Source organism: Microcebus murinus, chromosome 9 (assembly GCF_040939455.1).
Source record: "Microcebus murinus isolate Inina chromosome 9, M.murinus_Inina_mat1.0, whole genome shotgun sequence".
Classification (NCBI taxonomy): domain Eukaryota; kingdom Metazoa; phylum Chordata; class Mammalia; order Primates; family Cheirogaleidae; genus Microcebus; species Microcebus murinus.
Genome location: NC_134112.1, coordinates 28246175 through 28263406, shown reverse-complemented (window position 1 = coordinate 28263406; position 17232 = coordinate 28246175). Strand labels below are relative to the sequence as shown.

General features: G+C 42.3%; 1 protein-coding gene across 1 annotated transcript in view; it reads right to left on the bottom strand.

The window, feature by feature from the left end:
- Window positions 1-3071, bottom strand: part of IGF2BP3 (insulin like growth factor 2 mRNA binding protein 3) — a 131622-nt gene extending 128551 nt beyond the window's left edge. Inside the window, exons 1-2 of the mRNA XM_076006374.1 lie at window positions 2598-3071; window positions 1120-1180 (exon numbers count right to left, since the gene is read on the bottom strand). Coding sequence (XP_075862489.1) covers window positions 1120-1180; window positions 2598-2772 — 236 coding nt within the window. The 5' untranslated portion in view covers window positions 2773-3071. The remainder of the gene's footprint in view (window positions 1-1119; window positions 1181-2597) is intronic.
- Between the last annotated feature and the right edge of the window lie 14161 nt (window positions 3072-17232).

Below are 17232 nucleotides of genomic sequence, written 5' to 3'. Positions count from 1 at the left end.
GCTCGTTCCTAAAAACATGATTTGCGAAAACGCTTTACCTGGAAGAGAGCTCAATCCGGAAATAGGCATAGCGATGACATTTTGTGTAGCCATCTATCTCTGCACAGCACCAGGGAACGGCAGAGCAAACCCCTCCTGCCCTCCCGCACGTACTCTACCAATACCTAACCAGATACACGCAGCCCTGCTTTAAATTAAATTCGAGCTTATTGTTTGGCTCAAGCTGGGGGTAGGGGGATGGGAGAGGGGCAGGCAGAAACCCTAACCCCCACCTTGCAAAACCCAGAAAGGCACAGGAAAACCCCAGGGACACTGGGAGGGCACAGCCTTTCCAGTTAGTTACAGAGCCAAAATCTGGCCTGCTCTAGAGAAAGGAGCCATGTCTCCAAAAGACTTCAGAGGCCAACACAGTCTGCAAACATTCTGTAAAGTGACACGCTACACATGCTCCCGGAGAAGAGAAATCCCCCTGCTTAAGTAGCACAAATCTTGCAAGCAAAAAATATACCCTAAAAGGGGAGGGGGAGACAAAGGCGGTGACTACAGAAATCTATTATGTATATAGCTTTGGAGTGACCAAAAGGTATTTCTGGGCTGGAGAAGCCCAGGCGTTCGCTCACGTGTTCCAATACCCGCGGGCAAGCAAACAGGGGAAAGGCAAATTCCTCTTCTCGGATGCGCCCCGGGCCTCCCGACTCCGGACAGGGAAGGAAAGGCGCGCCACCCCGCGCGTGTCCACAACCGCTTTCCGCTACCTTGTACCTAAGGGTGTGTGTGTGTGTGGGGGGGGTCATCCCTAAGTCCTGCAGACTCCCCAAGTCTGCCCGTTGAGACTTTTGATTTCGACTTCCCGTTGCAGCAATTTGACCTGCTCTGACACAAAATATCTAGCTGTGAGCTTCCTTGAGAGATTTTGATAACCAATAACTACCACCGAGCGGCAGGGGCCACAGCACTGGCCACACACAGCCCTGCCATAAACGCAAGGGAGAAAGAAACGCCTAGCCACACAGCAGCCTGGTAAGCATAAGAGGACAAGAAGTTGCTTTCAGCTGAGTCTTTCCTCCCAGTAATGGAGTGAGTGGGAAGAGAATCGGTGAAAACAGAATATAAGCTCACCTTTGCCTTTTGGGGACCGAGTGCTCAACTTCTATGGGTTTCCCGTGCAGTTCCATTTTACCTGCGGACACACAATAAGTGAGCGAAGGTCGCCCGGGGTTCAGCGTCTCTCCCCACCCTAAGGACAGGCACAGCCTGAGCGGCGACACAAATGGCCTCCTGAGACCCCGAATTGACCCCAAGGCCCGGACGCGGCTTAAGGCCTACAGAGTAGCCGGGTATCGAACGGGTGGGAAGCCGACCCCCTCGGATGGGTGTGGGTTTTCAACTTACGGATGGTTGGAGGAGAGGATCCATCTGCGGGCCCACAGCTTGGGTAACGTTTTAGTCCCCAGGCCTCTCCCGCCCACCCAGGGGGGTCACCCCAACCCCACAAGGCCCGCGAGAGGGACACTCCCCACCGGACGAGCTCGGGGGAAGAGGCCACATTGGCTTTCTTCAGGAAGAAGCTCCCCCCGGGCCCTCTCTCTGCTTGAGCCCAGGCCCCCGGGGAACACTGAGCGGTGGGGTTAGGGAGGACAGGCAGTGGCGGGAAACGGCCGGGGACGACAGGGGAGACGAGGGACGAGCGAATGGCCAGAGGTGCTGCTCAACACAGACTGAACCAGGAGCAAAGGACGACGAGGCTCCGCACCGGCTCGGAGTTGGTAACAGGGAAGCCGAAAGGCAAGGGGCTCGCAGAGGAACCTCCAGCGCAGCCCTCCCCTGAGGCGTTCTGCCCCGCCAGGCACGGTCCCCAGCCCTGGATTAGCCACCCTGCCAGGCGAGGCCGCAGCCCCGCGCCCGAGCCCGGAGAGCGGCGGGTGGCCCAGAGCCGTGACGGCGACTCCCTCCCAGGCGACAAGCCGCCGCCCCCGCCCACCTAGCCCCTTTCGCCGGTCGGACCCGGAGAGGTGGAATGTGGAGTAGGGAAACCGGGCGCACTCGCTCCCCTCCCGCAGGGTGGAGAGGAAGCGCGGGGCCGCCGGTGCGAGGCACCAGCCCGCGGCCTCCCTCGGCAGCCGGGTCGAGGCCACTTTCCACTCTCCAAGGCCGGGGGGTGGGGGTGGGGGGGGCAGCGAAGCCAGAGCCGTAAATAACGACCAGAGGAAAGCAGGAAGGAAGGAGGATCGAGCGGACGTGCAAGCTCGGCCCAGCGTGCCGGGCCTGGAGCACGCGCCTGGGCCCGGGCGGGGCGCGGGTGGAGCGCGCCTCCCCCAGCCCCGCGCCCCGCGCCCCTGCGAGCCGGAGCCGGTGCCCGGGCTTTCTTGACAGCGCGTCCGCCCTCACCCGGCAAGCCGCGGCCGGGGGAGGGGAGCCGCGGGCAGGGGCGGGCGCCGAGGCTGAGGGGAGCCCCCGGCCCCCACGCGAGTGGGCACGCGGGCCTCACCCCCGCTCCCCGCCCGCGCCGGGCCCGGGGCTCGCGGAGCCGCCCGGTGGGCCCGGGCCGGGGCGCACGGCTGGGGCGGGAGCCCGAGCGGGGCCAGGCCGGGGCCCACCTGAAAGCGCCTCGATGGCCTTGAGGGCCCAGCTCTCGTCCGGGCAGTCCACGAACGCGTAGCCCGTCTTCACCAGGAAGGGTCCCGACACCGGGATTTTGGCGTCCTTGAAGATACTTTCTAGGTCCGAGGGGGCGGCGTTCTCGCTGAGGTTCCCGATGTACAGTTTGTTCATCGTGCAGATGGGTCGTTTAAAAAAAAAAAAATTAACGAGAAAAAAGGGAAAATTAAAACCACCCACGGTGATGGATGGATCCGGCGGGTTTTGTTCCCCTCGTCTTCTGGCCTTTAAAACACACAGACCCAGTAAGAACCCAGCGCTAGGACGAGGAGCGAAAAATCAGGTCCGAGGGTGCTTGTCCTTTTTCTAGACACTTTGAAAAAAAAGGAAAAAAAGAAGAGAAAGAAAAGAAAAAGCCCAGCTACAGCCCAGACGCATCAGCGAGTCTTCCTAACTCTGAGGAGGAGGCGGGATCAGCGAGAGAAAGGAGGAGGAGGAGGGGAAAAACTACTTTTTGTCTCTTCCTCTCCAACCCCTTTGGCATCGGCCAGCCGACTGTGAAAATATCACACTACGTGAGGCAGGCGCCGCCTCCCCATAAAAAACCCAGAAGGGTGACTGGCAGGAGGGAGGGGAGAGGGGGAGGAGGGAGGAAGGCGCAGGAGGCGGAAAAAATCCGCTCCGAGTGTCCGGCTTTTTGAATGAGCCACGTGTTCAAACTACAAATCAACGTCTCACGTGAGGAATCCCAGCGCCTCAATTAGAGTGGGTTTCGGAGGAAAAAAAAAAAAAAAAAAGCGAGCGAGAGGAAGAGGGGGAGGGGAGACGAGATTGGGCGAGGGACCCTGAGAAGGGGGAGGAGGAGGAGGAGGAGGAGGGAAAAAAATGCTAAAGCAGCCGCAGCCCTGCGCCGGCCGAGGGGAGCGGATTGTCACAACACGAGTTGAGAAAGGGTTATCTGGTCAGGGCCGATCCGGGGAGGCAGGGTTGGAATATTGATTTTTTTTTTTTTTTGCAACGAGGCGAGGGGTGGGGTGCTAGGCAATTCCTCAGCTCTAGTTGCCGCAGTTTTTCATCGTTCACTTTTTGTGAAACAGGTAATTAGCAGAACCAAAGAGTCCCAATCCCGAACCCGCCCGGTGGCTTTAATGACACGAGGAGTGTGACCCCAGCGAAGCCGCGAGCACGTTTCCCAGGCCGGCGGGGACGGAAGCGCGGCGGGGGTGGGGGCGGGCGAGCGGGCGCGCCCCACCCTGCGCACCCCGGCCCGGCCGGGCGCCGCGGGAGAGGGGCGGCCCCGCGCCGGGGCGTGGGGGATGGGCGCCCGCAGCGGCGTCCTGGGCGGGTGTCTGGGCGACACCTCCTCCGCCTCCGCCTGTGCTCTCGGTGGCTCTCGGCTTCGCGCTTGCCATTGGTTGCGCGACTCAGAAAAGGCTCCGGGATAAATGAGGCCGGGGGCGGGCTGGGCCGCCGGTGGGGGAGGGGAGCGCGGGGGCGGAGGTTTCGGGCTCCGGGGTGGGGGGCGTCGGGGGACCGGGCGGCTGGGGGAGAGGAGGCAAAGTGGGGAAAGTCGGCATTTAAAGGGAAACCTTCCCTTTCTGTAGCTGCTCAGAGAGGGCGGTGTGGTGTAGGCTGGCACTTTTATTTAAATAATTTTAGTTGGAGAACTTGGGGACTTTTAAAACAGGAAGACCGCTCGGCGTTACCCATAGGTGGTATTCGCACTTGAGGAACTGTTGGAGCCTTTTCTGCCTCTCTGCCTGCATTTGGCCGCGAGAGCCATTCATAATTTTGCCTATATGTAACGAGTACAATGGTGGGTGTGGGGGAGAGGCTCTGGGCCCAGTGGAGCCTTTGTGGGCCAACAGAATGTGAACTGGAGACGAGGAATACGGAAACGAGGGCAGTGCTGGGGACCTTGTGGAAATCTCCAAGTGTCGTTTAATGATTGTGTACTCTACTCAAAGGCTGCATTTGCACCAGATTCTTGTGGTGCACTTTTAACAGGTACTCCATGAAAAAGACTTAAAATGCTGATTTTTAAGACGTGAAAGAAATTCTATATTACATGAAAATGTGAACAAGAATCTTTAATGACTTGGTACTCTTGCTGGCAGAAAAAGTATCGTGAATAGAGGAAATATTGTGATTTACACTAGAAACGTCTTCAGTCATGAATTGATACAGTTCGCTTCTCTTTGTCAAACCAAACCCGTTTATAGCATTTAAAAGTGTGTATATTCCAATTAAAAGATGAATAGCAGTTTATTTTTAAAGCATGGGAATCGTTGCATGATATAAAGAATATTTACATTTTGTCCTTTACAAACAACATACTTTGTAATTTTGTGCTAAGTAACCGGAAGGTGTCAGATTATTTTAAATGCAACTCTTCTAACAGGTTTTCCTTTCCTGCTAAGCAAATCCAACATTTTAAACCTAAACACACTTTCACAATAATTTCATTCATGTTTAATTTAATGAAATGCTTTTACTTTGAGATGGGGGAGACGAACGTGTTCCTATATAACAATGTTTAGAACTGTATTTTGAGCTCCATATTGAAAGACATTTTTGTGGTGAAGTTTCTTTTTATGTTTAACTTTTAAGAAGAGCTTACTTTTTTCATGTTTTTTTAAAAAGAGGACCTTAGTTATAAAAAAGAAAATATATGTATCCTATGGTATGCAAAATGTAAATATAACCAATTACGAATTTATTTTAAATGTACCTGTTGCATGTAATCAAAAGCCATTTGGAGAAATATGCTTTTCATTCATTTAATAATTTTTGCTCTTCTTAATACCACTGTAAATGTTATAGTCTCTTGATCACTTAACTCTTAGTAATTTTTCTCAAGAACAAACTGTATGTTCAGCTTGCTTCCAGAGTCAATTGAATGGTGGCTTCTGGATTGTTGATTGTATTTGCTCTTATTAAAACTGAGACCTAAGGAAGTATCTCCTTCTAAAGCATGGGATAATTTGTTTATTTTCCATAAATACTAGCCCATGGTTGTCTGTCATTATCAAACAAACCTAACAGCTGGAATTTAAAACAAGTGTGTGCTGTTTTGATGAAGTATGTTCCTGGGACTCTTGTGAACTTAATCTGTGTATTATTGTAACAAACTGGATACTCCATCTAGGACCTTAAAAACATACACTAGTAATATAAGCTCAGACATCAGAAAGGGAGGTGGATACAGTCCACTCCACTTCCAATCTTCCAAGCATTCAAGGAATAAACTATATCTTCAATGGCTGAGTAAAAAGATAATGAATAGTTGTTTTTTTACTTCAAGTGCAAAAATATCTTTGGTGAATTTTCAATAACGAATATAAAGTCAACCTAATTTCCAGTTTTTTAATGAATCTCACACAAATTAACTGTTCATGGGCTACTCCAGGTTCTTTGAAGCAGTTGTAGCTCCTAATTAATGTCAATTCCACCAAAAAAATAACTCCCACCCATTGTATGTGTTCTCGGATGCGGCTGAATCTTTCCAACTGCAGTGTGTTTACTCTTTGGACAGCTGTACCTCCTCTTTATCTGCTGACCTGAGGACAGTAAAAATGCTTCTGATGGGTCAGTGTACCATTAAAGGAAAAAACTATGTTTAGAAGGTCGGTTACCCAATCCACAGGTTACAGGCGAGGCTGAGCAGACGAGGAGGGGGAAAGGGCAGTCCTGCAGCCACCTCGCTTTACCCCAGGCTGCCTGAGACCAGCCGGGAGCCAAAGCCCCTCACGCGGGTGGGCACACAATGCCCGCCGCGTCGCCTGGGCCTCCTAGGAGGTATTTTAACACGCTCTTGCTGTTTGGAACAGCTCTCCTGGACTCTGATCTGTTTAAACCAGAGGCGTGATTAAGTGGTGACCAGGATCTGCCTTCTCTTATTTTTGTTTAAAATGAAAAAAATGGTGCCCCAAGAGATGAGAAGAAAAGGGGTCGCTTCCTTTTTCCTCTGGCTCAGCCCGGAGAAAGAGGGCGGGATCCTCGCAGCTCACACTGGGGAAGGGCTCTCGTCGGCCGCCCGCTCGCCTGCGGGGCCCTGACCACTGGGCCGCCCTGCCGCGGGCTCCGGCTCCGCCTTGGGGGGGCCGCCGTCGGCGCGGAGCCCGGGGCCGGCTGGACGGTGCGGGCCGGGGGCCCCCTGTGCGCCTCCCCTCGCCGCACCATCCCACCTGAGAGCCGCCCTCGCCCGCGAGCCGCGCGCACGGACCAGGCAGCGCGCGCCTGGCGACCGTCCCGCAGCCCCGGGCTCCGTGGCGTGCCAGCGCGGGGCTCCCGGCGCTCGGGGACGCCCGGTACCCACGGAGGAGGAGGCGGCGGCGGCTGAGCGGCCGGGCCGAAGCCGGCGGGGCAGCCGGGCGGGCGGGCGGGCGCGCTGCAGCGGCCCCGGGGCGGGGCTCCCGCGCTGCACGGGGTCGGCTCGCCGAGACCAAGTTGAGCAACCGGCGTCGAGAGAGGCGCCGCCCCGGCCGAGGGCGGGGGGCTTCTCCCCTCGCGCGATTGGCCCAGGCGGGCAGCCAATCGCCGTCGGCCGCCGCCGCCCGAGCCGTTTGCTGGTTTCCACTCATTGGCCCCGGAGCCGTCCCCGCATTTCCATCTTTTGTGGCGCGAAAATAACCCTTTGCGCCCTCGTCGGTTTTGTTGAGGTCGAGGGGTGGTTTTGTGTCCCCCTCCCCTGGCTCTCGTTTCCTCCTGCCCTTTAACTGCTCGCCCCCGGCCCCAGCCCCCGAGGAGGAGGGAGGGAGGGGGCCATCTGCGAGGGTGGGAAACAGCGGAGTGTCCGCGAGCCGAGCCCGCCCCTCGGGCTGACCGCGTGGTGCCCGCGTCCCGCCCTTCCCCCAACGCCCGGCGCCCGGAGGTCCTGGGTCTGCGCCATGCTCAGCAGCTGGAGGCACATCTTCGCCTCCCCGTCCGCTTCCAGCACCTTCGAATGCAGACGTCTTTTCTCTTTAAAACAACTGCACTAAATTTGCATCTCGTGCTAAACTTGCAGATGCCTGAACTTTCCGGGGCTTCTAGAGGAATCGATCCGTTCTGCCCCCGCCCCTCCCCTTCTAACCCCCTTTGTGGTCCGCAGGGTTGCTCTAAGCAAAACCAAACAACCCCTCCAAAAACAAAACAAAAAAAAAAGCAAACGAAAAATTCCGGGTAAAATCAACTATGCGGAGACCACGTTTTCGTTGAATCTGCCTTAAGACCAGTGAAGCTGTGAGACCTACCTTGAAGGATTGATTTCTGTAGCTGAAATGTTCTAATTTTACTGACGTTTGGTGGAGACGGTGAGAAAAAATAAATATGAATTTGGCTTGGAAAAGCACAAGACAAACGAAATAATCATATTTAATTTGATTAGCTGAAAAGGCAAACAAACACAGTGGTGTATTCTAAATGCTGGTGTCTTTGGTGGGTTTGTAATTATATAAATAAATTGCTATTGGTCGTGTCAAAAATAAATTAAAGATCAGAACTCTGGTCATGACATAAAAGAAGGAAGTAAAAATGTGTTTGATATATCTATTTTAATTTCATAACAGACTTTACCAATCTTTAATTATCTGGAAAAAAGGAAATCTACCAGTTAAGAATATAACTTAATTTGTTCCCAGATAATTTAATTGTTCATTTTTTTTAAGTCTTGACAAAATACTCGATTTGGTTAAAAACTAGGAAAACGATAATTCCTCAGTAAATATTAAAAACTTTGAAATAATTGGTTTAAATCAGTGAATTCAAAGATTTTCTCTGCATTGTTCATTCTTAGGGGTAGAAATGTTATATCCTCTTTAAGTTTTTTTGGAAAAATTATCTTTAGTTCTGTACTATTTAGTTCTAGTCTCTAAAAACTAAGTTACATAAATTGCCATGTACCATAATACTAAAACAAAGTTATTTGAACAGCTTTTTTAAACCAACAAACAAAAACACTGAGTTGATTAGTAAAGGAAAACTTTTAAAATAGGAATAATCGTTATACATATTTTGTTTACATTTTGTATGAATTAACTACATTTCACTAATGTGGTTAATAGATAGTATTTTTGAAGTTGTCACATAAAATTATTTCTCAGAAACATTACAGCAACTTACAAATGGTTTATTTTGAGTTGAACAAAACCTTAGAGACTGAATTTACAGTATGCTAAAGATTATAGAGTTAGTAATTTAGATAACCCTGTAATACCTAAGAAATTTGAAATGTGAAGAGATGATTATTTGTAACATGATTCTGGGTTAGGATTTATATATTCTGTAATTTTAATATTTTAAAAACAATACAGTAGAACAGTACTAAAGAATCTTTCAGAGTAAGTTGTAATTGTAAAAAAAAACTTTCAAAATCAAGCTACACAAGCCAAAACTCTAAAATCTGGGATTTTTTAAAATCTTTCTTTATTTTAATTTTAACATACCTTTTAGTACTTCCTCTGTGATATTTTTAAATAGTTCCTTAAAATCAAAGATCTATACAATCAATTTTTTAAATAAAAACAAACCTCTGTTCTGGTTGACAGAAATTGATTTTTTAAATTTTCAACTACTAAGTCAGGAATGGGAATTTTTATCTGGTAAACTTTATAGATAATTGTTAAAGTGGTAGATAAGCATGATTCCTTTTATTGCAATTATATTCTGGATTATACTGCATCACTTGGGTGCAAACTTTACTCATTCTTCTAGTGGCAAAGGATGAGACCTTTAATGAAAAGACTCTTTGGTAATTGGTGTGTACATATGTATTGGCAAACCAGCCATAGAAAACAAAGAAGGTAGGCATTTGTTTGTGGGGGGAGGGGTCTGAGGAAGCTGGGAAGATTTGGGTATTTAATCTTGTTTCTTGGTTGCAACTCATTTATCCTGCACGTTTCCTTGCTAAGGGTGGAAGGAAGGGGGTAGACAGAGAATGTATTAACTAATGGAGTAAAATGGGACAGTAATCCAAGCATGAAATCCCACTGGAAAGAACAATAAGAACCTACTCTCCCCACTAAAATAATCTGAAAGCAAAGCACATGTTGAGGTTATAGCTAGTTTTCAGCATTTTCTAACATGTACATTAAAAAAATCTTAGGTTATTATTTTCACATTTAGACCCTTTGTTTTCCTGACCATTTCTATTCAAGAATCCCATTCCAAAAGATTTAGAAATTAGTTTCTTTAATGAAACATTTCACACACACACACATACACAAATTAACTCTTTTTAGATGATCTTTGAGGTAAATTGAATTCCTTATGCTGTCTATAAATTTAAAGTTTATTTTTAGATTAATGAAGAATATATTTTTTAATTCTTGCAAGAATAATGGTAGATCATTACCATTTCCACTTTGACTCATTAAAATCCATTCCTTCTTGAGTTCAGTTTACATTCTGGTCCTGAGCTACTCTTTAGCATGGTGATCCTTGCTTTATAGAAGGAAGCAGCAGGCTAGGTGAGGGGTTTTATTTTTTGTGTTAATTTCAAAACATCTCAGCTGAAGTTCATAAGAAATGTGAGCTCATAAGATATAGCAGAAAAAAACACAAAATTTAATCTGAAATCTTTATCAAAATTGACACTATAAAAATTTGTCCTAAAATTCATGTCTAACATACTTATCTTGAACAGTTATTTCTTTTCAATAGTAGATTGTTTAAAAATATAAAAGTTGGTAGTATTTTTGTTGCTTTTCCTCAACTCACTTAAATTTAGTGACCAATTATTTTAAATTGACAATATTAGTGCTTTCTCAAAGGCAAAATTTTGTTTGAGCTGAGGTTTAACTTTATTATTAACAATTGAACCTATTTGATAATTTCCAGTTCTTACTTAATTTTGTTTTGGAGAGGTCTCGTGTCAATCATAGAAGCAATTTTTCTATTTTGTAAATCATTTTTCTTTGTAGGGTAAACTATTCACATTTTATTTTACCATCTGAAATATTTTCCTAGCACTTTCCAATACTTAGAGAATAATTTGAAATTAACTAAATATTACTTGTAAAATATGAGTAAAGACTTTTTAAAATGTGTACAATTTGGTATAAACAAGTATGAAACATATTGCTCTTTAATCTTTCTTTAAACTGAAATAATATATGATCCCTCTTACATAGATAGCCTAATTCTAATCCAGTATTAAAAATCTAATTCATAGAAAAGACACTAACAATGTAACAGAGGTCATAAAAGCCAAGGAAAAAAATACCAGTTTTGTTATATCAGAAATAGATACTGTTTCTGCATTATAGTTAACATTTTGTTGTGAGACAAGTAAGTATGTTATCATCTTTTATGTTCCCTTGTTGAAAATTGCCTAGAATTTTGCTCCTTGATTCTGTTACCACATATCCTATGGTAATTTCCTTGCTTTCATATTTCTTTGTAACCAAGATTCAAAGTATATCTTTGGTTTTCATTTAAATGAATGGCCATCTATAAAAAGCTAAATAGAAAAATAAACTAAAAAATCAAAAATTTTAGTGTAGTACACTCTAGGTGCTTATCTCTGGCAGCCATAGAAATATATTCAAATTTTATTTTAATCCAGAGCCAACTTAGTGACTTTTAGAAACAGATTCAATTGAATTTTGTTTTAAATATTAATAAGACAAAAAAAGTTAAGTAGATGTTTTAATCCGGTAAAATATACAGTAGGGTTAAAGGTAACATTTCTCTATTTCCTCAACAACAACAACAACAAATCTTCCAGTTGAGGGCAGTTCTGTGGGGTATGGAATGCAGTCAGTGTGTGCAATTGGACACGTGAACATATACACATTTCTGCTGAGAAGCCCTTTATGGAGATTTGTAAAGGAGCAAAGCATGATATAACTTGTGTTCAAATTCTGAAGTTGCAAGTTAAAACAAGCAAGGTAAGCATTACTTTTTAAAGTTTTTTCTTAACCATCAGAATACTTCAATATGACATTTTTAAAGCTGGGGGGGATAAAGACTAACAATACAGATTGAACTGAAATTAGGATGCCACTAGTATGTCAACATTAGAATTTAAATAATACAAATATGTTTTCAGTCTTATATTTTTCTGTACCTTATTTTCTATTTTTTAAATTATTATATTTAGTATTACACACATAACATATATAGCAACATTATTAAAACAAATGTAATCAGTTTAAAAGTTGATAGAAATAATACTTTTCATATATTTTGAAAAGTTAAATTTATCTACAAAATATGATGTTATCACAAATCCTTTCTGTTGGATTGTTCTAGCACTTCTATTTGTGCCCATTATCCACATGTGGATACTTTAATAAAAGGGAACGGTATTATTTGAGAAAACCCTCCTATTAAAGAAAGAGCCAAAGATACTAGTTTACTGCTGTTGTGAAACCAACAATGTTTTTGAAACTTAGATATGGAGAGGAAACTCAGATTTTAAGTGAACTCTGGGGTCCTTTTATTTACTGTCTTGTTTTTATTTGTGGGGGATGGGGGAGTTGGGATTAAACTAATGGTGCTTCAGGAGTGACCACCAGTAAAGTTTTTAGTTGCTATAAATGAAGAATGTTGTTTCAACCAAATGACAGACAGTCTCTTCCTATATTCTTGTAAATATTTTTTTCCTCGATTACTAAATATCTCCAAACTATTTCATTACAAAGAGGGGGGAGGAGTCATATCACATTAGAATAACCCAACCTTATCATACTTTGAGCTGAGCTTTTAAACAGATAGAGAATGACCATTGCTTTTTAAACAAACAAAAGAGTTTATTTTTGTTACAATAGGTGAAACATTTATTTTCTTTCTTTATGGCAATTCTGCTAATATAGTAATAAGCAGAATTACTCTCTGGGTATGGCAATTTACAAATGCATTACAGCCAAGCACAGAGAAGATGTATAAATAAGAAAAAAATATCAAAATCATCGGATTTATGGAATTCTTGATTAAGCTAAAAATTAAAGTATCTTCTCACAACCAAATCTAGTGATCAAGCTTATAGTCTTTATTGTTTAAAATTTGTAACGGAGTAAAAACTTGAATGTATTGTTAATGTGCAGTTATAACCAATTAGCATGGGAAGAATCTTTAATAGTTTGTAGTTTCATTTAATGTAACTTTATATATAATATAAAAAACAATTATCTTATTTTTAAAGGGTTTTTTCCCATTTTTCTTTGCAGTAAATTAAAAAAACCATGAAAGTTGTGCTGAAGACTGAGTTATTTTATAAAAACATATTATCTGTGGATTAAAATGTAGTTCTTTTGCTTCTAACTTTCCATGAGAGCTTGAAATATAGCCTATTAGAAGCCAACAGATTTAATGATGTTTATAAGATCGTAAAACAGGTTTTGCCAATTCTTAAAAAATAATCCCACAGGTAATTTAAATACATTGGAGAATTTGATTTTATATATATGTGTAGCCTGATTAGAGGTTGGGTATTCAAACAAATTCATTTTGAAAACAATATATTTCAAGCAAATTGCCACAGTTTGGCATTATCAAAGTGATTCTGCAATATAATAGGAAGTTATAGATTCTGAATTTTGAATTCTGCTATAGATATATCAATATAAATATGCAAATATATTCTTGTTTGCAAAAACCCAGGCTAGAGTGGATGCAAAGTCAAGAAACCAGACTTTGTGGTGTAAAGGGAAGTCAAAATGTTTAAAGCACTTGTAACAGGAAAAGGACGCATGAACCGGAAGGTATCTAGGTTCATTATAGCAAATAGTAAGTTACAATTTCTCTAAAATATAATTTTGGTAGTTAAGATTTTATCTTTGGAATTGTATGCTATTAGCACTTTTATTTCACAAAGAAAAGCTAAGTGGGAAAATATCTACCCCTTTTTTGTATATATCCCAAATTCTCGAACACTTTGTATTAAAAAGTTTATTAATCAAGATTAGCTCCAAGAAGAGAGGGAAAAATTTTTGTTTAATAACTAGGGGACTATACAGAGTATTTTCTCTTTTATATGACTTTCAATTGAACCTATTTCATAAAAAGATCCTATAATTTGAGGACTGAAAGGATTATTAGGAATCTACTAGATACCCATTTTACTGTTGGGGAAACTGAGGCCCAAGGAAGGTCAATGCAGGCAGACCCATGGCTAGTTCAGAGGCGGGGCCAGGATGTGTTTATCACAGAATGATATCATATAACGACCCTGAGTAGGAGGTATAATATTTTAGGTGATAAGAAAACAGACCCAAGGTGAGGTTTGCCCAGACCCAATGTCATTACAAAAAAAAAAGCCCACATTTATGCTGCCCAGAGGTTCTGCATGTCATTATTGAACTAAGGTTGAAAGCCTTGCTGGTGGAGGAGACCTGGAAAAAAATTACCTGCTTCATCTCAGTGAGTTTAGTCAGGATCTCATTTAAACTGTCCCTAACAAGTAAAATCAGTTCAATGGGAAAGGCTAGGGTGGAAGAGATCTCATGATTTCTTTAGCCCATGATCTCTCTGGTGTCTCTCCAAAGCTTGCTTTAGAACCCGGCTCCATCACTAGGGGCCAAGGAGGCTGCTGTAACAACCACCTCACTCCCCCTTGGCAGTGAGCTAAGAAATTGCTCCTTATATCAAACTTGAAAAATGACACATTCAGATTCACTCCAAATTAACAATCAGCAGGGTTGAATTTTGTTCTGTTTTTGCTTTAGTGAACTTTCAAATGGGGACTATGTATTACTATTAACATTTACATATATATTATTCATATCCCCATGGTGTAGTTTCGAACTCCTCCCTCCACTGCTATCTCCTGGAGAGCTGAAGAACAGCTGGCAGAAACTCAAACTCTCCCTGCCACCAGCTCTTCTCTTATTTTCTCACACCAGTAGGGGTAGGGGTTACTGCCCATAAATACTCCTGGCTTCTCACCCCTAACTAGCTACATGAACTGAAAAGTAAAATGGGCTCCCAAGAGCTCAAAGTCCTTAGCTGCGCCTTTGAGTTAAATACTGCTCTTCAATAACTTCGTTTACCTGTAAACCGGTTGGCCTTCCTTCCTAAGCGGTGGATGCCACTGTGGTGCCTGATTTCTGTGTGTGTAGCTGACCCTGCTGTGACCCTGGGTCAGTTTTTTTCACCTCCTGGGCCTTTGTTTCCACAGCTGTAAAAAGAGTTAAACTATTTATACCACCCTTCACCTTTTTCGCCACACAAGGGCACTGAGTAGCCTTCAACAAATATTTGTGGAATTTAGTTTTCAGAAAAAGGGCTAAGACTAGGAATATTGATGAAATCATTGGACCACTTCAGAAAGTTCTATAAAGTGCAAGAGAGGAAGGAATTATTGCTTGACACTGGAAAATAATGCAGGGAGGGATATTTTTTGTACATTTAACCAGTATCAGAGAGAGCAAAACAAAAGCTTACACAAATACTCTAGCTAGGTACCAGTTAGTGGGGAAAGTAGAAAGGAAAAACTATCCCCTATAGAGGAATCCCTTAGCCACTAATACAAGCCAACATCCTGGCCAAACACAAAAAGAAATTTGTCTCAGCTCTTCAAGTAAAATAATTAATTTTCATAAAAGGCTTCCTTCTGATGGAATCAGACCCTTGTGTTCCTTAAGAACTTAGTTAAGAAATTATTATCATAATACAGAATTTAGAATAGAAGAATGAAAAGAAAAATATCAAAATTTCAAAACTAATGAGTCAAAATATCAGATCACCAGATGATCAGTGTGAATGTTTAGTGATAATTAAATTTTGCCTTTGAAATTGGTTTTCTAACTGCTTTTCTTAGGTTTCTGAAGAATGTATCAATTTAGATATCTTATTTTATAGAAATAAATTATAGATGGTTAGAAGAAAAACTGGAGTCTCTTAAAACCAATTGTGAGATATTCTAAACCAAACTAAAGGTAAACAAAATATCATTAAACTGGGATCATATATATTGGACTTAAAGAATTTAAAGTGCTCCATTCAAATATCTATATTTATTTCTATTCCTGATAGCTTCTTGAAATATTCTGTAAGAATTGCTTAGAAAAGAAGACAGATAAGATTTTTATTTATGATGCAGTGACTATGCCTGCCTTGGACTTTTCCTCTTCAGAGTTGAAATGTTCATTTGAGCAACATTTAAGAAAGAGGAATTTTTCCATAGTATTAAAGAACTTCAACATAGTTGTTCCTCTTTGCAAAATAGCTTTAGCAGTGGTGCATTTAAAAAACTAACAAAAATAATGGGAATAGCAGGGCTCTGAGATAGAGAGGAAAGAAAAAGATACTGCAGATAAAATTTTTAAAAATATTTGAAATAAGTACAATTATAGCTCTCAGCTTTATTACTCAGTGATTATGAGTATCCCCATGCATTTTATGTGTTCAGTTTATTCTCATAAAATGATGGAGAGAGAAGGTTGGTGGAGCAAGCTGCATGATTTAGGAGCCATTTCTTTACATTCAAAAGAATGTAAAGGAAAAAAATGCAGTTCATTGGAATTTATTGAAAGAGATCTAGCTGGTGGTTTTACTTATGATACTTCAAATTTTTACAGAGACTAAAATTTTCATAGTCTAGGCAAATTAAAAGGAAATTTCGTTAACACAAATTGTGTTTTGTGAATGTAAACGAAGAGCCTTGACAATAACTTAGTAGAAAAGTTTATTTAGCTTATTTGGTTTATAGCTCTGAGTGCTTACAAAAATAAAAACCATTTAATCTGGCCCTGCTACTTTGGAGTTATTAATAATGCAAATATAGGATAAGAGATTTTTATTTTATAAAACTTTGATTCCACTTCAAAATTTTAAATGTTTTTTTGTTTGTTTGTTTGTTTGTTTGTTTGTTTGTTTTAAGACAGAGTCTTGCTTTGTTGCCCAGGCTAGATTAAATGTATTTTTAATGAGAAAAGTCATTATGGTCTAAATCAGAACTAATAATTATTTGAAAACAAGAAAAACAACCAAACTTCGGTTTATTTGTTCTTTTAATTCCTGAGCTGTTATGTTTTCCATGTTGAAAATCTTTCATATACGTGACACATTCAAATGTAGGCATATTATGTACTTCAAATTTTAAACTCTCCTCCTTTTTATTTGTTCTTTTTATTTTGTAATATAACGAACTTGACTAAAAATAGTTATGTATCAAGTATTCTGTAGTTTAGAATACATTTGTATTGTAGGCTGGTCTACTGAGTCATTATTTTCCATGGAGGTTTTCCTGATCCTTGCAACTGGAAATAATCTCTCCTTCCTCTGATTTCAGAATTTTAAAATGTGAATTTGACATAGTACTTTGTTTATGATAAAACACTTACCATATTTAAAAAATTTTCATACTTATCTTCTCTATTAGAATTGAAAGTGATTAGCAAGGTCTGATTTATCTTTATATGTAAGTAAATCCCACAGGGCAGAGATTTTTTTTTTTTTTGGTCTGTGTTGTTCACTACTAATTTTCCAATACCTTAAATTGTGCTTAGTACATAATATATACTTAATAAATATTTGTCCAATAAATGCATGATACTGTCTAACATCCAGCCTTCTCTGTAGCAAGTCCTCAATAAAAGTTGTTGAACATACAAATGCTGAGGGATTTTTTGTGCAAATACATACTCCACCCCACCCCCTGAAACAGTTCCTTTGGGATTGAGAATATAGACCAATTTTTCTGAATCAAAA